Source organism: Mustela lutreola, chromosome 10, assembly GCF_030435805.1.
Source record: "Mustela lutreola isolate mMusLut2 chromosome 10, mMusLut2.pri, whole genome shotgun sequence".
Lineage (NCBI taxonomy): Eukaryota > Metazoa > Chordata > Mammalia > Carnivora > Mustelidae > Mustela > Mustela lutreola.
The window spans coordinates 11844945-11868911 of NC_081299.1; the positions used below are offsets into that span (position 1 = coordinate 11844945).

Below are 23967 nucleotides of genomic sequence, written 5' to 3' on the forward strand. Positions count from 1 at the left end.
CAAATTCCCTGCTACTCCCCATTTTATCAAAGTCTTGAAGAAAATGAAGACGGTTCATTGAGGAAGGTCTGAAGGATACCAAGCACATTTTTCTAGAGACAGTGCACCCCAAAATAGACCCTTGAATCAACTCAGAACCAACTATAAGAATGCCATGGGTCCCTTAGTTCAAAATCCCACACTTGCCCTGTTTTGGGGGTGGGAGGAGGGGAATGTTCCTTAGTTTTCAGGGCCCAGAAGAGTCGGGCTTCTCTTCTTCAACTGGTTTGGTTGTATCTTGTGGGTGCCATGGTTCATGAAATTGATTCTATTTCTCTTTTCTCATGGGCCACCAGGGAACTCACTGCTAGATCTACCAACCAGGCAGATGGTCAAAGAGACGTAATTTTCTCATTTGAAAAATGATTTTACCCAGGGTGTATTTTGTAAGCTGCCTCAAATTCTTTCTGTTAGGATGTGGAATAAAAATCCATGAAAGAAGGGGAAAGGTTGAGTCTTGTGTGGAGTGGGCACTGGAGGAAGGGAGGTGGAAGTGGGGGAGGGGAAGGCAGGAAAGCAGGTGATGGGTAGAACTTTATGGAGACCCCGCAGGTCAGGGAGCAAATTCCTGGGGGGGCAGTGAGGGGGAGCAGCAAGAGAATTATGATCAGAACAGGTGTCAGGCACTGAGTGTAGAAGGGGTTGTCAGGGGTCTGGTCTGGGGGTCCTTGAGTGTCAGGAGAAGTTTCTGTTTCTCCAGGATTGCCTGTATCCCAGGCACTTTACAATCGTTATTTTGAACTTCCAAGTTATTCCAGACTTACAAATTAGGAGACTAAGTCTCAAAAAAGTTAAATCATTTGGCCAGTGCTGCAAAATCTGAGAAACGGCTGAGCGCAGACTGGAACCACAGATAGCAGGGCTCCAGGGTCTAGACTTTCCCCATCCAGCTGCCCTCCTTTATCGGGGCCACAGGATGCCGGAGCAGTCTTCTGGGGTGGCGGGTTGGCAGATGGGATGTGTGTTTCAGACACGTCCCTTCTGCCTGCAGTGCGGAATGAGATGAGCCTGGGGACAGGGAGAGCGGGGTCGGCTCAGGTCCTGGCAGGGACAAGGGTGCGGGTGCTGTAGGGGTGAAGGTGGAGGGGAAGGGATGGGGCCGGAGAGGTTTGGGAGGTAGAGCTGATGAGTCAAGGGGGGTGACTGTTTAGATGCTCGAGATGAGGGAGAGGACGACTGAAGGGGTTGCCTGGGTCTGTGCTTGGTACCTGGGGTGGAGGCGGCACCATCTGCTGAGAGAGGCAGGGAGGGGAGGGCAGACGGCCAGTGGGGGGCAGGGAAGGAGGTGATGCGCCTGGGAGGCTGCTGAATCGGCCACTTGTGGGGGTGGGGCTGGCTGCACCTGACCACGAGACCCTAGTGCCCAGCCCAGCCCCGCACGTGATGCTGTCAGTGCCACGTGGAACCTGGGATGTTCCAGAGCTGGGGAGGGAGTCAGTGATCCCCAAAGGTCCAAGGTGCCCAACGGAGACCTGGGTCTGGCATTCAGGCTCTGAGTTGGGTGACTCATGGCCCTCGCCACTTCCTGCTATTAGAGCCGCTGGCCACAGGCCCTCTCGCCCTGCGGGAATCAGTGGGTCCCCTGCCTTCTCTCGATAGTTGAGTCAGAGCCCCTGAGGCCCACAGGGGGTCCAGGATCCTGCCCTGGGAGATCCCAGAGGAGTGAGTCAGCGTAAGGAGCTGCGAGGGCCCGACGGGTGGTGAGCCCTCCGATGCCCAGAGCAGCACCTGTACACAGAACACCCAGGGCACGTCGTCTCCAGTGAATGACTGAGAACCTGGGACCCGGACTTGGCTTCCCGTGACTCTGCCGCGTTGTCTTGTGTATGTCAAAGCTCTTCTTGGAGCCCTGGTTTACCCGACTGGAAAATTAAGGGACTCTAGGGGCTTTTCCAGGTGGAAATGGGAAGATCATGGGAGGCAGGAGGAGCTGAGCCTGTGGTGCTTGGGGGCCGCTGGAAGTGGAGAAAGGCCACGTCTGGGGCTCCAGAGAGCTGACTCTGCTGCCTCCCCGCCCCCGTGGCCATCCTACGTAAGCTTAGGCATAGGCGGCACGTGGTGGCTGAAGAGGACCCCTCCCCGGAGGAGAGGAGCCCACAGCTGATGTCCGCAATCACAAACAACCCAGAACCCATTCTGACGGCTCGCAAGGCCCGAGACCGGCAGATTCCTTGTCTGATCGTGCCAGACCTTGCCTGATGGGCCCAGGCAGTTTACCCTCCTCGGCATCAAATGACTTCCCCAACCGGAGGGATTCCTTCCCCCAACCTTATCCACCAGTTTTTAAATAGTCTGAGTTGGGGTCTCAAACAGTGGCCTGAGGGCCAGATCTGCTGACACTACGGGCTTGACCTACAGTGTTCTGTTTTTAAGAAATATTGAATTTTAATGCCTTAGGCAAAGCATCTGTGTTACCTGTGTTACTCCCTTTGCCACAGTTGGTACCCTTCCCTGGGTGCTACAGCTGGCGGCTTCCCACATTTATTATCTGCCCAGCCTCTGAAGGCATCTCGGTCTGGATGCTCGGCGCTGGCTCCGGAGCCCTGTCTGGTGAATGGGGAAACGGGACGTGGGGGCTCCTGGGTTCACGGGGTCCCAGGTCCCTGAGGTCTGCCCTTCAGAGCTGTGCTCCAATATCATTTCCCCAGCGAGCCTTCCCCGATCAGCCGATGCCAACAGCACCCCACCCCTCCGCCCCTCTAAGCTGCTTCCCTGGGTCTCAGCACTTCCTGACGCCCCAGTGTCTGTCCTGCTGTGTCTTCCCTGTCTCTCTTGCTACTCTGTATGTCCCATGAGGGCAGGGACTTGGTCTTATTCACCACTGTATCACCAGCACCAAGAATAATGTCTGGTGCATGGCAGGAGCTCAAAACGACCGTGGGAAAATGAGTCCCTGGACATGGTCGCGCCAGCAGCGGACATCCTCTCTGCTGCTGCGCCCCCGGCCCGGGGGCATCCTGGAGTCATGCGAGGGTCCCACGGTCACCCAGCAGCTGGCAGGCCTCTCCCCCTGCAAGGGGCTGTGTTTGAGGCTAACCTGGGCACGTCCTCCCCGCTGAAGGTTCTTGCCAGAGGGGAGGGGGGCAGTGATGTCATTCAGCTCCCCCACCCCTGCTCCTCCCAAATTTGACCCATCAGACCCGATGTTCCAAGTTCAAATAGATGACAGCATGGGTGTACAGCATGTGCCTTTTGTGGGTTGTGGGCAGGGCAGGAACCTGGGCAGGTCGTGGTGTCTGAAGGGACATGTTCTTTGAGCATGGAGGAGGGGGGCAGGGAAGCCAAGAGCAGGAAACTTATTTTTCCTTCCTTCCTTCCTTCTTTTCAAGATTTATTTATTTAAAAGGGAGCGAGCACGCAGGCACACAGAGACGGAGAGCGAGAAGCAGACTCCCAGCCGAGCAGGGAGCCCGAGGCGGGACTCGATCCCAGGACCTGGGATCCTGACCTGAGCTGAAGGCAGATGCTTAACCGACTGAGCCCCCCGGGGGGGCCAGTCTCCTCATTTTTTCTTAAAGACAGACTTCATTTTTTTTCTCTAATAGTAAAAACATCAGCTTACCAAAATTTTCAAACAATATACAAAAGCATAAGGAAGAAAGTAAAATGAAACAAAACACAAGAACCCTGATATTCTATGTCCCAGGGATCCAGTTAACAATTCAGAGCCAATCCAGGGTCCGATGGCCTGGGTTCAAATCCTGCCTCGACCACTGGCCAGGGTCAGATCTCGCGAGGGTCCCTTAGCTTCTCCGTGCCTCACTTTCTTTGTGAAATGGAGATGCACGGATGTTCCTCTCAGCCTCTGTGCCCACACTCTGCTACTCCCTCCCTCTTTCCTCCAGCTCTGAGAACATTTCCCTTAAGGGGCTGTGACCTGCCCAAGGCCCCTGCCCCACCCACAACCTGCAAAAGGCACGTCCTGTATACCCAGGCTGTGGTCTGTTTGAATTTGGGTTCCTGGCTTAGCTGTTACCTGCCACCTAATATGTGGCGAGGATTAGGTCGGGGATGACACGGAAGGGGGTGAGAACAGCGCCCAGCACCTGGTCAGAGGCCAACAGGTGTCTGCTAGCATCTCATCACCGTCACCGTCATTGTCACTGTCATCACCCTTATTTTTGCAGACAGCTCTTCATGCACCAACCTGCCTTCTTCCCTTCCTCCTCTTTCATGTCTGTCCATCCGTCCATCCATCCGTCCATCCATCCATCTTCCCTTAACAGGCATATTCCCATGTGCTCTCTGGGAGCCCGCTTTTCCCACTCCGCTTTATATTACGTATGAACAAAATGGCTCGGGTTCTGCTTCGTGGGACTGGACACCCCTTGGGTGTTGTGTTGCTAGGCTCTGTGTCCATGGGGGTAAACCCAGACTTTGCATCGGTGCCATTGGGTGTAAAGAACTTTGTAGATGGGGAACATTCGCCATCGGATGTGTTGGCCCTAAGAAAGACATTTCAGGAAGATCTTCAAAGTGAAAAATAACCACATAAATGCTTATACGATTTTTATGTTTCCCATCTTCATCCTCGGACAGGGGGGTTCCCGGAGCAGGGACTGTGTCCCCCTCCTGCCTGGTCAGACCGGCGGCGCCCCAGGTGAGGGTGCTGCTCCGTTTCTCTCTTTGGCATCCTCCCACCCCAGACCTGTGGACGGCGGCAGTCCTGGCTGTGCGTCATTATGCTGCCCCTGCAGGGGCTGCCCGGAAGCAAGAGGACCCTGTGGCCAAGGGGGTGTCCAGTGCCTCTGGAGGGAACCTTCCTCCGCCTCCTCCTCTTTGCCCAGTATGATGGGAGCATGGCGCCCGTAAAGTGTTACCGTCCTTGCGGGCCTTATAGACACTTCCTAACTGGGAGCCCCCGGCCCCTCTGCCCACCCGAGCCCTCCCCGTCTCTGATGACAGCTCTGTCCTTCCAGCTGCTGCGGCCCAAGCACTCCCGTCATCCCGGACTCTCCTCTTTCTCTCGCACCCACACCCAGCCTGCTCGCAGCCCTTCCCAGCCCTGTCCTCAGGAGACATTCAGAACCCAACGGCTCCTCCCCACGGTCATGGTTGCCCCTAGGACCAAGCCACCATCGTCTCAGAGCTTGCGGTGGCTCCCGGAGTATCAGTGCCATTGGAGCAGGGACTGTGGTCTGTTTGGTTCTTGGCTGCGTCCGCATCACCCAGAGGAGTGCCCACCGCAGAGTAAGGGCTCCGTGAATGCTTGTCAAGGGAGCGACCAGGGTTCCATGAGCACCCCGAGAACAGGAGGGCTGCAAAGATGGGGTTTTGAGGGACGAATCAGGCCTCCCCAGCCTCTTGCTCTGAGTGCCTTGTGAGGTGCCCTCCCCATGGCGGGCCGTCTCTGGAGTTGGGGTATAAGGCTCTAGTTTCAGCTTCTGGGGGTGGTTTGGTGAGTCAGGAGGACCTGGGGTCAGCCATGGCTGCCCTCCTACTGACGGTGGGTCGTCTCCTCCCTATAAAACGAGGATACCAGGAAGAGTCGTGAGCGTTTCTTTCAGCGAATGCTGGGGGTCAGGCCCTGTGCTAACCCTCGCACGCATAGCTCCCGCATCCCCACATCCATCCGATGGAGCAGGCACAGCTGCCAACTCACTCCTGGGAGAGGAAGCCACAGGAGGGTGGAGCGTCTGCCCAAGGTCACAGGTTGTAAGAGGCCAAGCCGGTATTTGAACCCGGAGTCTGACTGCCCCATGCTTTGGATGCGTGAGATCGGGATCTGCACCCGGCACGTCATCAGCCCTCAGAAAGTGCTGACGTTGTGACCGTGAAGGTTCAAGCGCCGAGGTCTGAGGCTGGAGTCAAAGCTAGGGAAGGAGAGACAGGGCCCCCGGGGAGCTTCCGGGGACAGCTGAGCCCTGCTCCATCGGGGACCCCGACGGAAGCCCCCATTTCCCATCTCTCTGAGAGACCTGGGGTGCCTCCTCCCCTGGCCTCCTGGATTGGCAGGCCTGAGTGAGAGGGCTGGGCGTGGAGCCAGGAGGTGGGGACTCGGTTTAGGCAGCTAATCAGGTCACAGGGTGAAATTAAAAGGGAGGAGGAAAGCACCGACCCATCAGAACGCAGGCTCCTTCCTGGCGACTTGGTGCCCAGGACAGGAGCCGGGGAGATAGGAAGAGCGGAGCCCGGGAGCCCGGGGCACGGGATGGCCCCGCAGAGATCTGTGAGGCTGTCCCTCAAGAAACCCACCTACGCTGTGTGTGTGGTGGGAGTTGAGACGTCTGTGGACGTTCACAGGTGAGAGGTACCCGTCTGGGTCTAGAGGGCTGGGCAGCACCGGAGGACCCCGAGGCCATGGGGTGGGTGCCCGTTGGACACATCGAGCATGCTAGAGGGTGCTGGTAGTCGGTCGTTCGGAGTGTGGAGCAGGTGGCCTGGATGGAGAGCCTGGGTATCAGGGAGGAGCTAGGGTATCAGGCCCATCTTGGGGCTCCGTGTCTCCTGGGCACCTGGGGTCGGGTCTTTGGCCTCAGGGTTCTAGCTCTGAGCCCCGGGCTCTGTGTTCTGACATCAGAGAGGCGCTGGTGTGCGGCGCCAGAATGAACTGGTACTCAAGACGGGGAGCAGGACCGGGCCGCCCTGAGTTTCTCTCTCTTTCTTGCCAACAGCCCTTCTGTCGGAGGTGGAGGTGTGGGGTGTGTGGCGGCTTGATCCTTGGAGGCGGGCCAGGGTGATTGGGATCAGGAGGGAGTGTCAGAGGGATGATTCAAGGAGTTAATAAAGGACAAGAACCTAGAACAAGACCCGGGCTTGTGTTTGCCATGATGATGACGGTGCCGGCCATGATGGGGCACCTGAGGGGCGACATCTGAGGGGCCCCAGGAGAATCAGCTTCTCCTGTTGGCTCAAGTCTCTGACCTGTCCTGGCTGTGCCCAGACGGGGGCCCAGGGACCTGGTCTGGCTTCAGTTTCCTCACCTGGCCATGGAGGGAGCTGGACTTGAGGGTCTCGGGGGGGCCTTTCCAGCTCTGATACTGTCTGTGGACTCCATTCTGTCTGGAACTATTTAGGGACTCCACTCCTGCTGGATAAGAGGGAGCTGGAGCTCCTGCAGATAAGGGGCTCAGAGAAGGAGGGGGCTGGGGAGTCTGTCACAAGGTGGGATCTGAGCTCGCACTGCCTCCTGGGTCTCAGTTCCTGTGCTGTCCCAGTCTGGTTGTGAATGCTGGGTCTGCCTTCCCGCTTGGCCTCCGGTGGGCCTCTGTCCCAGAAACCCTCTGAACCCCGCTTAGACAGGGCTGAGGAGAGGGAGCCAGGACCCTTGGAGGCCAGACCTTGGCTCTGAGTCCCGTTGGGAGTCCTGGCATGGGGCTGGTTCTCTCGGATCTGGGTGGGTAGCCGAGATCCCATTTCTCCTGTCCTTTTAACGTAGCATTTCCTCGGCTTAGCAAATGGGAAAACAGGACGCCCAGTTAAGTATGCATTTTAGGTAAACAATAATAATAATTTTTAGTATATCCTATGGGATCTACTTATGTTTTTAAAAACTGGCGCTGAAATTCAAATTTAGCTGGACGCTGACTTGATCTGGCCACCCAGCTCTAACACCAAGGGCAGGGAAGGAATCACTAGCAGGCCCCCACTGTCCGGATTCCAGACCTCTGCTCTCATCCTGGGGGGGTGGTTGTTTCCGGAAGGTCATTTCAGAAACTTGGGCCCTACACAGTGCTGCTGACTAAGGCCGGAAGCATTTTCCTGGGAGCCAGGAGACATGGGTTCTAGTCTGAGCTCAGCATCTGACTTGCTGTCTGGCGTCAGCCAAGTCACCGGCCCTTGCTGGGCCTCATTCCTTATCTGAGCCCCAACAGAGTGAGCTGAGTCCTGTCTTGAGTTCAGCGTGGAGGTCAAGGGCCCCGATTCTGGACAGACTTGGCTTCTCATCCTAGCTCCATTTGTGGCTGTGTGACCCTGGGCAAGCCGCTGTCCTTCTCTGGGCCCTGGTGTTCTCATCTGACAGTGGAGTGGGAGGGGGGATAAGCGAGACCCTGCGTGTCTAGGGCCCCTGGAAGCTGGAGGAGGTGCTCACAGCTCCTCCGGTCCCTCTTTCCGTCACGTCTCCGAGAGTGCTCCCAGAGGACGGGTTAGGTTGTGTGTGGGGTGGGAACGGAGGGAGGTTCCCCTTTGGGATCACCAAGCACCCCAGCACCCTCAGATTCGGGCCCTGGCCTAGCGGTGGAGCACAAGGAAGCTGCCTGGGTTGGCCACAGCTCCTGCGCTCTGGTTGACTCTGGGAGGTGGGGGTGGGGGCACTACTTTGGGGCCCTGAAGTGAGCACTTTTAATTATTTTATTTTGAATGTGGGGCTCAGACCTATAATCATGAGATCAAGACCTGGGCCGAGATGAAGAGTCGAGCACTTCACTGACTGAGCCACCCAGGCGCCCCCGGAGTGAGCATTTTGAGAGACCACCCCCCCACCTAACAGCCCTTAGGGAGCCTTCATCCTGGGCGTTGGTCTTGACCAGGGGTGTAAATATTGAGGGTCTCTAAGTTAGAAAATGGAAGTTTATTTGCAGCAAGTTGGTTTTAAAAGGAGACGAAAGGAAGACCTCCCCCCCCCCCCCATTCCCACCGACTGGTCTAAGATAGGTAGCGAAGCGGGCATGGCCTTTTCAGCCTGGGAAGGTTTGAAGAAGAGCCTGAAGGTCACCCAGGGCCCGGGCTGGCTAGGATGATGAACTTGGGGCTCCTCCACGCCCATTGGTGTCCTGCTCCAGCTGAGGCCAGGCAGCGGGTTTCTACTTAGCCTTGCCGATTGAAGGGGAAAGCCCCCTCAACCCCAAAGAGGAGGTTTGCCTGTCACCTGAGCTGCCAGGAGGCTAAGCCTCCCAGGAGAGCCAATGGAGGTGGAGATGCGCAGTGATGAGTTCGAGGTGCTGTGTGGACCTTGTAGAGAAATATTTGTCTTTGGGGTAATTGTGTGCCCCAGCCCAAGGAACCCTTGAAATCCTCTCAGGATGTGCTATAGAAACCCCCCACTCCAAAGGACTAGCTCCCCACCCTGAACCATCGCCCCAGCAGACTTGCTCCCCACCCCCCACACTAACTGGTCAGATTACCCTGGTTGTCCCTGTCCATGCTTGGAGGTGGCCCCCAGAGGACGCATGCCAAAAAAGGGGAGGGTGGGGAGTGTGGGGAGTCCATAAGTGGTGCGGTCTGGCCCTCCTTGTCCGCCCAGAGGCCAGAATGAGAGCCCCAGGCTGGAGGCTGTAATGAATGTTTACTCTCTGGCCCGGAGAAGCTGGCTGTGGGGGGAGGGGGAAGAGACATCCTCCTGGATCTCTCCAAAGCCTCCCCCTGTCCTGCAAAAGCTTCAGAGCAAAATAGACTCTTCAGAACAGACGGGTAACATTCGAGGTGCCCAGGAAAGAGGGACTCCGGGTCGGGGGGGTCTCTCCAAGGAGCTGGAGAGAGGCCCCAGGCTGCTGCTTTTTCCTGGAGTTCTGTGTATTTCAAAAAATGAAAATGCCAAAACAGAGTTATAAAACCTGTGGTATATATATTCTTAATGTTTACATTGAATAAATTGATGCTTTTAACGTGCGCAGAAGTACAGTGAGGTATAATTGTGCGGCTCACGGGGTAATTACCGGATTGCCGTAGACACTAATTCGTAATGACGGACAGACTCCGAGAGCCGGGCTGGACCAGGGTTTGAAAGCCGGGTGAGGACCGTCTCTCTTCCTGGCTCCAACCTGGGCCGCACCGCATTCCTTTGTTAGAAGTAATGTTGCAGTTTGAATGTGAGGTGCCTGGAGACTCTGGGGCCGGGGTCCTCCCCGCCCTCCGCGGGGGCCGGACATGGAACATGCGCTGTGTGTTCTTGGGATGGAAAATGTTGGCGTCGGGGCAGACCTCTGAGGTCGGTCACTTTTTAATCCTACAGGTGTCCCTGCCCCCCTGGTCCCCCTGGCCACCTGCCATTTAAGACCAAGGGCCCCTCCCCGTCGGTCTCTCTGTCCTCCCCTCCCTGCCCCTCCCATCATTTCCGGGTTGGTTTCCCTTCCAGCTTCCATCACTGCCGACCCCTGACCCCCGACCCCCGACCCCCGGCAGTCCCGTCTCCTCCCAGTCCCTGCCCCTCCTCGCTCGGTGGGCCCACCCTCTAGGGACCCCGAGAGAGCACTTGAGACACCAAGAAAGGGAGGGTCGCTCCCAGGTGAGGTAGATTCCTCCCGACCCCAAAATGCTCTCTGTGTCACATGTCCTCAGCTTTGCTCTGTCCAGAGAAGGTTCTACTCCCTTTTGGGGAGCTGCTAAGCAGCTGTTTAGCTCTGCCAAGGGGTCCTGAGGCTCGAAGATGTTGTGGGTGGTATGTGGGGCTAGAAGGAGCTGGCAAATCCGCAACCAGCTGAGGACGTCAGCTACCGGGGAGCCCGGGACGTGGGCCTCAGCTGTGGGCCCGGACAGGTGCCATCGAGACCGTGTGTGGGCGCCGGGCTCTTGGGGCCAGGGCCGAGGGAGCTGGGACGCACTGGCTCTTGTCAGGGTCCTGCCCTCACAGGAGGTGCAGAGCGGTGTTTGGCCCTCCAAATGCCCCAGAGAAGCCAGTCACCCTGCTCTGGAGCCCGAGGCCACTTGAAGCCCTTCAAGTGCTCCAGTCGCAATTTACGACCCCGCCTACCCCCACCTGGGTCACAGGCACTGTGCTGGGAGAGGTGGGCTAAGGCAGGGTTGAAAACTCCACAGTCGGACCCGGCAGTGGGTACACTGTGTGGTCTGAGCCGGGCCGAGCCGAGGTGGCTGGGCTCAGGTTCCTCACCGGGGATGGAAGGCCAGCCGCCATCCTCACTGGGTCCCTCACGGTGGGGCTGGGACCACCGGAGAGTCAGTGCACTGACTGCGGAGTCGTGACCTCTGGTGGGGGTTCAGGGGCGTACTTGCAGGCCGTGTGACCTTGGGCCCATCACTTAGCCTCGCCTGCTTCGCCCCTGTACGGCGGGGCTGACGTTGCTTCTTGTTCCTACCTGTGGCTTTGGCCCCCATTTTACAGATGAGGAATTTCATCTCGCATGAAATGTGTACGCACAGGCATGCTTTTCTTTCTGCAGTTGGGGAGCCCGTGGGTGAGAGGGAAGAAGTGACTCACCCGTGACTTCCCATCCATAGCTCTTGGCTTCTCTTGGTGGGGAGGGTGTGTGGGGGGAGGTTCTGGTCCCCAGCCCCATGTGGCTCTGCCGGGGGCGCCTGCGGCTGAGAGCCCTGTCCTCTCCTCTCCAGCCCGCACTCCCAGGAAGGCAGGGGTCCGCTCGAAAGGAGGCGGCCCCGGCCTGGCCCCTCCTTCCAGGTCCTGGGTGTGCCCCTCCCTGAGCAATGACAGGGCATAAGCTACCCATGATTGTTATCACTGGGAAGGAAGGAAACAGAGAACACAGCCACACCCTGCACCCTTCTAGATTTAGGAGAAAGTGTCTGCCTGTGACGTGGGGTCTGCAAGGGGCCAGCCACAGCCAGCACCCAGGGGGGTCCGAGGAGAAGGCCACACTGGGGTGGGGAAGCTGGGGGACCTTCTGAGGCCTTTGCCCCATGGAGGGCATTTAGCAGATCCTACTGAAACCTACCTTGTGTCCAGGCCCCTGCCGGGCTTGGCACTGGGAGGTGATACAGCCCGTACCCGCCGGTGAGGGACTCCAGTCTTCGTCTGGAAGCAAAAGGAACTTCAGGATGTGGATGTTAATCACCCATATTTTTGGTCAAGTCGGGTAGGGAAGGGAGGTACAAGGATCCTCTTACCTACCAGCCTTCTCTCCAGGATCTGCTCTCTCTCCAAGTCCTTTGTGACCGTAATGACAGGGGGTGGCACTGTAGCAAGGGCTCGTGGCCTTAGCTCAATGAAGTGTCCCAATAACCCCACAAGGTGTGGACAACTATGGTCCATATTTTGCAGACAAAGACATGGAGACACAGAGAGGTCGAGACACTTGCCCCAAGTCCCACAGGAGCTGAGATTTGAGCTCAGGTCTACCTGATCCCAAATGCCATGAGTTCCACCCCCAAACACCTCGAGGTCTGGGAATCTTCTGTGTTGCTCGTCAGTTCAAGGGGAGGAGTGAGATAGAAGGTAGAGGCTGAACTTTGGAGTCTGTCCCAAGTGGGGGCAAATCCTGGCTCTGCCACTGTGTCCCTATATGTGATCTCCCTTTGAATTTCAATCTGTCTTCTGTAAAATGGGGAGAGGAATCCTGACTTCCCCACTCAGCAGGCAGAGGTCAAGGGGGATGGTATTAGAATGGAATAGCAGTGTGGTGCACACCACGGTGTACCTGCCCCGTGTGGACCCATGAGGGCAGGGCTGGTGTGACTCACCCCTGCCCTTCCCGTGCCCGGTGTGGTGCCTGACGCCCGGTGTGGTGCCCAGGGAATGCATGTTGAGGCAGGGCAGCCTGCAGCACTAACTGGGAGCTCCCTGGGCCCCTGGGCAGCTGCTGTCCTTTAGGACTGGAGCCTGGAGGGGCTGCCCAGCTCTCTGGGACCTTCGGCTATGGTAGGTCTTAGCACCCAGCAGAAGCATCCACGGGGCTGGCTGTACCAGAGAGGACTTGCTGGGTCCTGCTGGCTGGCGCTATGTCATTTCTTGTGCCTGTGGCTGGAAGGTGGCACCTTGGGGGCACCCAGGGGGCAGGTGTCTGGCCAGGTGTGAGGGCGGCTGTCGGCTTGGTTGGCCCCATTTGCTCGAGAGCTGCCCGCTGGCCCGCTTCTCAGCCTTTCCATTCGATTCTGCATTATTCTCCTGCCTTTGCCTCTCCCCAGCCCTGGGCAACCCTCCGGAGCATGCGTGTCCTTTGCCACTGTGCCCCCATCCCCACCCACCCAGCTGGAGGCTAGGTCAGGACCATCCTGCCCTCCTTGCCCAGGCCCTGGGCTGGGAAGAGGGGCCCCAAACCCCTCAACTCTATCCTCTGGGGGGCTGGTGACATCCAAGCAGCAGCTATGATGAAGGGCACGGGAGGGACTTCTCCAAGACTGTTGTGTTTCTCCTCTCCTTAGAGACCAGTGGTAAGTTTCTGAGTAGTTGGGGTAAGGTGTGGCCTGCTGAACCCCAGTAGGAGGAAGCTTCTGGGAAGGTGCAGCTGAGCAAAAGGAAAAGCTTTCTAATTACCTGAGCTGTCAAAGCACAAAGGGATGTGTGGTAGTGAGCTGCCTGGCCCAGGAAGTGTTCAAGCACAGAGCCCTGTGATGGGCTGGAGGCAGGCCAAGATGATCTCTGAGACCTTTTTCTGACCCAGGGCCTGGGCAGATACTCCACAGACTTACTGTTTTGGGGGAAGCAGGAGCCAGGAGGTCATGGGCGCTGTCCTCTTGGCCTGCACCAGCCTCACTCCTGCAAAGTTCAGGTGCTTGTGTGGGGAAGAGGGGACATGGCTTTCCTGACTCGGTGCCCCACACACTGCCTTGGGTTCCATGCCAACCCCCGCCCCCCCAATCTCAAGGAAGCATGTTTAGGAGCTTGTGTTGCAAAGTTCCATTTTCCTTTTTCTTCCTACGTCTTCCCCAACTAACTCACCCTTCCAGTCCCCCTGGGGGCATGCTCAGGGAACACACGTTCATTTTCATGTCAATCAGTACAGCATATGATGGGAGATAAACCTGCTGCTCTTTCCTCCCTTTGTCAGCTGTGTGACCCCAAGAAAATTACTTAACCTCTCTGAGATTTCTTCATGGGCTAGATGAGGACAGCAACACATACCTGTGAGGGTAGCTGTGAGTGCAGATGACATCATGGGTGTCAAAACCTGAGCAGGTACCTGGCACATGTACCTGGCTGGGAAAAACCACCCCAGCGTCTTCCTCCCCACTGTTACCCGCGGAACACGCTGTCCTTCTGCCTCATCAGATGGCTGGGAACTACCTGTTGACTTGAAATTCCCCACCTCACCGTCGGCGCCTCCTTCTGTGAGATTTTCTAAGAATTGACTCTCTTCTCCTCACAGCCTCTTTCTGAACCTGGTGCATACCAGCTTTGGGGTGCACGGATGCACACGGGTCGGGCAGTCTGTGGCTCTGGGGGACACAGATGGACTGCGACAGGGCCCCAGGGAAGGTCTGAACCTGCGCTATGGGAACACAGGGAAAGGTCACAGGAAGCTGGCCCTTATGGGCTGGGCTATTTGGGGGGCTCTGGGCTGAGAGACAGTAATGGTGGCAGCGGCACCTAATGCCTTTTAAGCACCTACTGTATGCTAAGCACTTTCAATCATCATCTCCTGAAATCCACCCTCCCCGCACAGCCCTAGGAAGTTGCTCTTTGGATTATACCCATTTCCAAGAGGAGGAAAACAGAGGCTCAGAGCAGGTGAGCGACCAGGTTTGGGCCCACACTCTGCACAGAACCCACACTTCTGTCCGCAGAGAGATGGCATCTGAAGTGGGTCTTCAAGAATACAGATTTCTTCTCGCCCATCCCCTTCCTCATCCCGCACCCCTGCAGAGGTGGGAGAAGGGCCCTAGCTCATTGGCATCAGCATGGACATGATGATAAAGACACAACGCTGACATGTGTGGTAATGACTTACACCCTCTCATCTGATGGGTGCTTTCAAGTCTGTTATTTTATTTGCCTGTGAGTCTGGGTTGGGTCTGGGGGTTGCTCTGTGAGACTCCGCCGCAGGGCAGCCGGCCAGCAGGGGTCAGTGGAGGCTCCGACCCAGCTGCCCTCAACCTCCTACCCCTGCTGGTTACACCCCCACCTGTTCATCCACGGCCCCAGCCACAGATCCGGGAGCTTGAGAGATGAGGGGGTGGACCCCCTCTTCGAGGCCTGGGCACGGTCTAGGGGAGGACACCAAGCGAAGGAGGCTCTGAGATGGTGAGGGCCTATTGGGCATAACCTGCCAAGCGTGGGCACCAGCGGGAAGCAGCGGCCCCTTCCTCTCCCCCCCAGTCTGCAAAGCTCCTGCTTGGGAGAGCCTCGGCTCTTGCACCTTTTCTACCCCGAGAGGCAACCCAAGGGGAGCCACCTGGGTCGGCGTGATGGAACGGGGAAGGCCGTGGGGGCCAGAGGGCAGGAGAGACCGGCATGGAAGCGGCGGCCCATCGTGGTCCTCATGCACGACATCACCTCTCCCGGAGGCCCGGCCTTGGAGGGACTGTCCTGGCACCTGCCAGGTAGAAAGAAGCCGGGAGCAGACTCCCAGCACCCCGGAGGCAGCAGCGCTGGGCTTGGAAGGGCTGGACAGCCCCAGAGCATCTGTTCCTGCTCTTCCCCCTCTTCTTTTACCACTGTTATTACTGTTCCTATTATTTCTTACCCCGAATAGGGAGTTGCATGCCAGGGCTGTGATTTGGAAATGTCAACTTCTGCCCAAAGCTGGGGATTGGCTTCGTAGAACCCCACTCTCCTTGAAAGGGCTGTGTCTGGCGATGGCTCTGGGCTGAGTGATAGCCAGTCCCTGGCTGGGGCAGGGCAGGTGTCTCCCAGGAGCTGGGAACCTTTCTGCCACCAGCTGGGGCTCGTGCCTGCTTGCTTTTGGGATGTGTGGGGAAAGACTCTGGGGTTGGGCAGGTTGGATTCAAGTCCAGCAGGGCCACCTGCCCGCTGGGCAGTCCTGGGTTTCTGGGTTTCCCTGTCCTCATCCGTAACACAAAGTTTTACTGTCCTCCCGGTCCGTGCCAGACACTGAGCTGGGCGCTCAGATGACAGTAGGTTTAAGGAGTAAAGTGGGAAAAAATGCCTGCATTCTAGAGGGAGAAACAGGGGGGACAGGCAATAAGCAAATATGTCAAAATAAGCAGAATATGTCAGGTGACATGAAGCTGGCTCATGGGGTAAGAGAGTGTGGTGTTCATGGTGTCTTCTTATCACACTGTCCTGAATTGGGCAGGGAAGACTTTTCTAAGAAGGAAATGAGGGGTAAGGACTCAGCAGATATCTGTGAGCTGAACATCTTGAGCAAGAACTGCAGGTGCAAAGGGCCTGAGGTAGGAGTGAGATGAACGTGCTAGAGGGAGAGCAAGGAGCTGAGTCTGGGAAAAGGGGGAAAGGGAAGCCACATGGTCTGGAAGCCAGTTTGACTCTGTGGAAGGGTTACAAGCAGGAGGGACACCAGAGGGTGTTTTTTTTTTTTTTTTTTTTTTTTTTAAATAAAGAGGACCCTTTTGCAGATAGGTCCAGAACAGACTGAGGGCAACAGGAGAGGAGGCAGGAGACCAGCTGCTTGTAAAAATTCATGTGAAAGTGATTGGTGATCTGCTCTGGGGTGTTAGCTATTGGCGAGTTAAGAGTGTCTGCCCTGGGCATGACATGAAGGTGGAGTCCTTAGGGTTTGCTGGGTCCTGGGTGCAAGGGAGGGAGGGGACCCCAGGGTGAACCTGAGGATGGAGAGGCAGGGGAAGGTCTGGACGGGGCAGGGGTGGGGAGGTAGGAGTTTGATTTTGGACACTATAAATTTATTTATTTATTTATTTAGTTATTTACATTATTGTTTTTAGAGTAGAACTTCTTTTAAAAAAATTATTCCAGTATAGTTAACATACAGTGTTACACTGGTTTCAGGTACACAATATAGTGATTCAACAATTCTATACATTAACCAGTGCTCTTCATGGAAGTGTACTCATTAGTGTGTGTGTATATATATATACACACACATACACTATATACATATAAAACACATCTTTTTTATACATTTATCTATCAATGGACACTTGGGCTGCTTCCATAATTTGGCTGTTGTTGGTAAGCTGCAGTAAACTTAGGGATGCATATATCTTTTCAAATTAGTGTTTTTGTGTGGCTTGGGTAAACACTCAGTAGGGGAATTATTGGGTCATAGGGTAGTTCTATTGTTAATATTTTGAGGACCCTCTGTACTGTTTTCCAGAATGGCTGCACCAGTTTGCATTCCCACCAACAGTGTGTGAAGATTCCTTTTTCTCTACATCCTCGCTGACACTTGTTTCTTGGGTTTTGGGTTTTAGCCATTCTGACAGGTGTGAGGTGATGTCTCATTGTCGTTCTGATTTGCATTTCCCTGATGACGAGTGATGTTGAACACCTTTTCATGTGTCTGTTGGCCATCTGGATGTCTTCTTTGGAGAAATGTCTGTTCATGTCTTCTTCCCACTTTTTTAAAATTTGTTTTTTGTGAGGTTTGAGTTGTATCCATTCTTTATATATTTTGGATATTAACCCTTTATTGGACACGTCACTTGCAAATATCTTCTCCCATCCCATAGATTGCCTTTTAGTTCTGTTGATTGGTTCCTTCACTGTGCAGACACTTTCTATTTTGATGTAGTCCCCATAATTCACTTTTGCTTCTGTTTCCCTTGCCTCAAGAGACATGTCTAGAAAAATGTTGCTACGGTGGATGTCAGAGAGATTACTGCCTATACTCTCAAAATTAATTAAGGACCTAAATGCGAGAACTTTTTATGGTTTCAGGTCTCACATTTAGGTCCTTAATTCATTTTGAGTTTATTTTTGTATATGGTACAAGTTGTCCGGTTACATTCTTTTACACGTAGCTGTCCCGTTTTCCCAATACCATTTGTTGAAGAGACTTTTTCACAATGGATATTCTTGCCTCCTTTGTTGAAGATTAATTGACCATATAATTGTGGGTTTATTCCTGTGTTTTCTACTCTTTTCCATTGGTCTATGTATCTATTTTTGAGCCAGGAGCATCCTGTTTCGATTACTGTAGGTTGGTGGCATATCCTGATATCTGAAATTACAATATCTCTAGTTTTGTTCTTTTTCAAGATTGCTTTGGCTTTTCCTTGTCTGTTGTAGTCCATACAAATTTTAGGATTCTTTGTTATAGTTCTATGAAAAATGCTGTTGGTATTTGATAGTGTTTGCATTAAATCTGTAGACTGCTTTGGGTAGTATGGGCATTTTAACAATATTTGTTGTTCTAATCCATGAGCATGGAACATCTTTCTGTTTGTGTCATTTTTTATTTCTTTCATGTTTTATAGTTTTCAGCATACAACTCTTTCACCAACTTGGTTAAGTTTATTCCCAGATAATTTATTGTTTATGGTGCAATTGTAAATGGGATTATTTTCTTAATTTTTCTTTCTTTTGGTATATAGAACTGCAACAGATTTTTGTACATTGATTTTGTATCCTGGGATACAATTCATTTCCTGTGATACTGAATTCACATATCAGTTCTAGTAGTTTCTTTAGGGTTTTCTATATATAGTATCATGTGATCTGCAAATAGTGAGAGTTTTATTTCTTCCTTACCAATTTGGGTGCCTTTTACTTCTTTTTCTTGTCTGATTGCTGTGGCTGTGACTTCCAGGACTATGTTGAATAAATGAAAGTGGACATCTGTATCTTGTTTCTGATCTTAGAGGAAGAGCTCTCAGTTTTTTACCATTCAATATGATGTGTTGTTTTTATTTAAGGCCTTTATTTAATGTTGAGGTGTGTTCCCTCTGAACCTACTTTGTTGAGGATTTTTATCATAGAGGGATGTTGTACTTTGTTGAATGCTTTTTCTGCATCTACTGAAATGATCATATAGTTTTATTCTTCCTCTTGTTGATGTGATATATCATGATGATTGATTTGTGAATATTAAACCACCCTTGTATTTCAGGAATAAATGCCACTTGATCGCAGTGCATGATTTTTTTTAAATAGGTTGTTAGATTCAGTTTGCTAATATTTTGTTGAGGATTTTTGTATCTGTGTTTATGATAGCTATTGGCCTGTAGTTCGTTCTCTCTCTTTTTGGTGTCTTTATCTTGTTTTGATATCATGATAATGCTGGCCTCATAAAATGAATTTGGAAGCTTTCCTCTTCTGTTTTTTGGAACAGTTTGAGAAGAATAGGTATTAACTCTTTAAACATTTGGTAGAAATCACCTGTGAAGTCATCTGGTCCTGGACTTTTCTTTGTTGGGAGTTTTTTGATTACTGATTCAATTTTATTGCTGGTAATCAGTCTGTTCAAGTTTTCTATTTCTTTCTGGTTCAGTTTTGGTAGGTATATGTTTCTAGGAATTTATCCATTTCTTCTAGGTTGCCCAATTTTTTGGCATGTAATTTTTCATATTATTCTCTTACAATTCTTTGTATTTCTATTGGGTCTGTTGTTGTTTCTCCTCTTTCATTTCTGATTTTGTTTATTTGCATCCTCTCTTTCCCTATCTCTCTCTCTCTCTCTCGGAGTCTGGCTAGAGGTATATCAATTTTGTTGATCTTTTTAAAGAGCCAGCTCCTGGTTTCATTGATCTGTTCTATTTGTTTTGTTTGTTTATTTGTTTGTTTTTATTTCATTTATTTCTGCTCTGATCTTTATCTTTTTTCCTTCCTTATACTGGTTTTGAGTTTTGTTTGTTGTTCTTTTTCTAGCTTCTTTAGGTGTAAGATTAGGTTGTTTGAGATTTTCTTTCTTCTTGTGCTTGGACTGTATTGGCATAAACTGCCCTCTTAGAATAGCTTTTGCTGCATCCCAAAGATTTTGGACCATTTCATTTTCATTTGTCTCCATGTTCTTTTAAATTTCCTCTTTGATTTCTTGTTTCATTAATTGAAACATTCATTGTTTAGAGCAGCATGTTATTTAACTTCCATGTATTTGTGTACGTTCCAGATTTTTTCTTGTGGTTGAATTCTAATTTCATAGTGTTATAGTCAGAAAAGATGCATGGTATGACTTCAGTATTTTTGAATTTTTTGAGACTTGTTTTGTGGCCTAATATGTGATCTCTTCTGGAGAATGTTCTGTGTGCACTTGAAAAGAACATATAGTCTGCTGTCTTAGGGTGGAATGTTGAATCTATCTGTTATTTCCATCTAGTCCAGTGTGTCATTCAAAGCCACTGTTTCCTTGTTGATTTCCTGTTTGGATGATCTATCCATTGATATAATTGGGTTGTTAAAGTTCCCTACAATCATTGTATTACTATCAATTACTTCCTTTATGTTTGTTATTAGCTGCTTTATGTATTTGGGTGCTCCCATGCTGGGTGCATAAATATTTACAATTGTTATATCTTCTTGTTGGATTGTTTCCTTTATGATTCTATATGGACATGTTACATTTAAAGTGCCTGTTAGACATCCAAGGGAGATGTTCAAAGAGCAATTAGCTATAAGGGTCTGAGGATGAAAAGTAGAGGTTCTATGCATATCATCATGGCAGGTGGAGATCATCAAGGTGGTGAATGTCACCAGACAATAGGACTGAGCACTAAGCCCTGGGGCCGGGTGGGCTGGAGCCAGCTGGGACATCCTCACAGGAGTGCCTATGAGGTGACCCTGCCAGTTGCTGAGTTCTGTTCCAACTATGCATTCTGGAATGGAGGGGGGGAAATCACAGAATGGGAACTAGACCTGAGCTAAACCCATTGGCCACCTGACCACTGAAAACCTCTACTCTGACTGGCAGGTGGCCATGACATGTGCATCTCCTGGAATTAGCCTCAGTTCAGAGCCAGTGTCCAATAAAGCTGGAAAAGTCTGATCATTTCCTTTTCCCCAGTGTACAGTCACCTGGTTAAAGGCTGTGACTTCCTCTAGGGAAGCCTGGGAGAGAGGGGAATAGTACCCAGTTTTAGCAGTACAGGAGGGTCCTTCCCCAAGAGGACCTGATTGTCCATTTTTTAGGAGGTTTATGAACCTGTTGGCAAACACAGCCATGATAGTATTTATTTATTTTTTTAATTTTAAAAATATTCATCCATTGGGGCCCCTGGGTGGCTCGGTGGAAACCTCTGCCTTCGGCTCAGGTCATAATCCCAGGGTCCTGGGATTGAGCCCCGCATTGGGCTCTCTGCTTAGCAGGGAGCCTGCTTCCTCCTCTCTCTCTCTCTGCCTGCCTCTCTGCCTACTTGTGATCTCTGTCTGTCAAATAAATAAATAAAATCTTTAAAAAATATTTATTCATTTATTTTTGAGAGAAAGAGAGAAGAGAGAGAGGGAGAGAGAGAGCGCACGCATGTGCACACACACATGTAAGGGGACGGGGAAAAGGGGAGAGAATCTCATGCAGACTCCACACTGAGTGTAGAGTCCTATGGAGGGCTCAATCTCATGATCTTGAGGTCATGACCTAAACCAAAACCAAGAGTTGGTCGCTCAGCTGACTGTGTCACCCAGGTATCCCTCCATGACAGTATTTAAAATTAAATTCTATATGCTTACAAGTAAATAAGTTATATTTAAAACAAAGGTGATAATCAAAATTATCTCCACTTCCTTACTATTTTGTTAAACTCTACCAAGATCTATGCTCTGTGATCATTTACCTCTGTCTGGTAGAAATAGTGAGGTAGGGGGTGCCATTGTGCGTTTCTTTGTGCAACTCTTGAGTTCAAAGATGTTGCATTGGTAACTTGATATTGGCCATTGGTGGAAGTCTCTAGGCCATGGAAATTGGCAAAGTCTACAAATCGGAGCTCCACTTACAGTTTTACTGATGAAGAAAAGGGGATTTAAAAGCGTGTTACGTTGTGATTAGCACAAGAAGGAGGGAGGTGTTTGTCTAGCCTTCACTGGCTCAGCAAAGAGGTTGTTCATATCACCGACGGAGTGAGGCTTAACTCCACGGCTTCGCCTTCATTTTATTCTTGAACGCAAATGAAAATATTCATCTGCATTTATGTCACGTATCAAATTTCATGACAATGAATTTATTGGGGGAAAGAAAGAGCAGGTTGGGAGGCAACTGCATTTGTGGAGTTGTGGTTGAATGGCCAGCATGGTTGGGCTGTGGTTTTGAGAGGCATTCTGTAAGGATCGAAGGGATTTATGGGATTTCCGAGTAATTTTATAAAGAAGAGTAACATACATGTTAGTATGTTAGTTAGTAACAACATGTTAGTATGCTGTGTGCTGCAAGGCCTTTGTATCAGTAAAATTCATCATCAACTTAACTATGTGCTCTGCCCAGAGCTGCTTGCAGTTTGGGGGGCAACCCGCTGCTGCCTGGGGTACGCTTCAGTTAGGAGGACAGAGCAGCGAAGGAGAAATCAGGTGGAGGAGAGGAGAGCCGTGTGCCCCAGAAGACAAGCGGAAAGTGTTTGAGGGAGGACAGCCGATCATCTGGGTCAGATGCCCCTGGCGGCTCTCTAGAGGAAGAAGAGAAGGGACCTCTCTCTGGATCTGGCACTGGAGCAGTTTCAGTGGCATGGCGGGAGGAGAGCCTGACTGGTGACAGGTTACAGGGACAACGGGGAGCCAGGACTGGGCAGCCAGCGCGCCAACTCCTGAGGTATTTTCCTGTAAAGGAAAGGAGCGGAAGAGACAAAGGTGTGGGTGTCCGAGCTGTCACCTCCCACCACCTCTCTACCTCAGGCCGATGGGCCATAGGCAAGAAACAGAGGCAGAAATTCAGGGCTGCCCAGTCCTGTCCCCGGTTCATTCTGATGCTGCACACCAGTTCCTCTTGGCCATCAGAACGCACAGCCCAGACCCCAAAGCCTGGATGGGTCCAACTCCGAGTTGGAGCCCTTCTTTAGACCAAAGACCTGTCCCCAGTGCCCAGGAGATGGAGCCACAAAGGGCCAGATACACTATCCCCTCCCTCCTGGGCTCTCCAGCCCCTAGAAATGTTGTCAGGCTGTGGGCAGGGGCAATGAATCTGGGTGGAACTTGGTCAGCTGGTGGGGGTGGGGCGGGGAGGTGCACCTGCAGAGTGGGGAGGGAGGGACTCCCTGGAGGCTGGGGCGGTGCTTAGAGGGTCTGATGGAGGGGAAGGTGTGCAGAGGAGTGGAGAGGTGCTAGGGAGTGACCTCGAGGTGGGCTAGGGACTCTGACCCTGTGGAGGGAAGAGAGATCAGGAAGGCCGGGGCTGCAGAGAGGGGATAAAGACGTCTCTACTTCAGGGGTTGCTGGTCCCGGTGGTGCTGGGGGCTCAATGGGGTTGGCATGTTGGAGGACTGAGCCGGCAGGTTGGCAGGTGGTATCGCTGGACCGCTGAGAGGGGAGTGTGTAGGGGGTGTAGATCTGGGTAATGACAAAGTCTGGGGTCTGCGCCCCATCACCCATGGGGCTGCAGTGCTGGAGATGGTGGCAGGAGCCGGCCCCCTTCAGGAATGAGGGCAGAGTGACAGTGATGTGGTAGTGGCCAGGAGGAGGGGGACTCCTGCCCACCTCTGGGCCTGGGGGTAGGGGAAGTGAGGGGGGGAATGGACACCATTGAGAGGGCTGCAGGGGGTCCCCTGCCTGCTGTGGGAAACAAGTTTCTATGGCAGTATGAAGGTCAAGGACACACTCTGGGATGTGGCTGAGGCCACCGCGCAGGTGATGGGGTGTGGGATTGTCCGGGAGTGGGGCAGATGGGAGATGGGGTCCGATTAGAGGACGAGTGTCTGGGGTACTTGGGTTTCTATGGTAACTGATTAGTCAAGGACAGAGGGCATGTAGGATGGGGCTTCCTGAAGGTACCAAGGGGCCACGAGTGTGGGCTGGCGTGGGTGGGTCTTGCCAGCAGCCTGCAGGGCCCCAGGGCCCTTCTCCACCCCAGCCACATCTGTGAAGTAAGTAGTGAAAACTACTTGCTGAGCATCAGAGGGCCAAGCGCTGAGTAGGACTTGGGGTTGTTGTAACCATGATCTCTGTCACCATTGTCATGGGAGGCAGTTTGATGGGCACCGGTAACCATGTTGGGGGGGTTCTGGTTTCTCTGGAGGGTTTAATATCTGGGTGGGTTCTCAGGGATCCAGGAAAGGATAGAGGCAGGAGGATACATTAAAGGACCCCTCTGGCTCTGGATCTTTGCAGTCAGGTGGATGTCTAGTAAGTGGACGTGACCTTTAGTGGCTGATGGCTCTGTCCCCAGGAAGGGCAGAGGAGAGCCCTGACATGCAGGGGAGGGAGAAGCACTGACCGGTAGTTCTGTGGTCCGACATACCCCTCTAGGGTATGAGCTCCACCTGCGGAGCGTAGGGTCAGAGCAGAGTGAGAGGGATAGGGAAGGGGGTAGAGGAAGGGGGCAAGGTGCAGCAGTCAGTGGAGTG

At 52.7% G+C, this 23967-nt stretch overlaps 1 protein-coding gene across 1 annotated transcript in view; it reads left to right on the forward strand.

Annotated features, from left to right (window-relative positions):
* Nucleotides 1-6108: 6108 nt before the first annotated feature.
* Nucleotides 6109-23967, forward strand: part of PADI1 (peptidyl arginine deiminase 1) — a 40744-nt gene continuing 22885 nt past the window's right edge. The window contains exon 1 of the mRNA XM_059137267.1: nucleotides 6109-6282. Coding sequence (XP_058993250.1) covers nucleotides 6191-6282 — 92 coding nt within the window. The 5' untranslated portion in view covers nucleotides 6109-6190. The remainder of the gene's footprint in view (nucleotides 6283-23967) is intronic.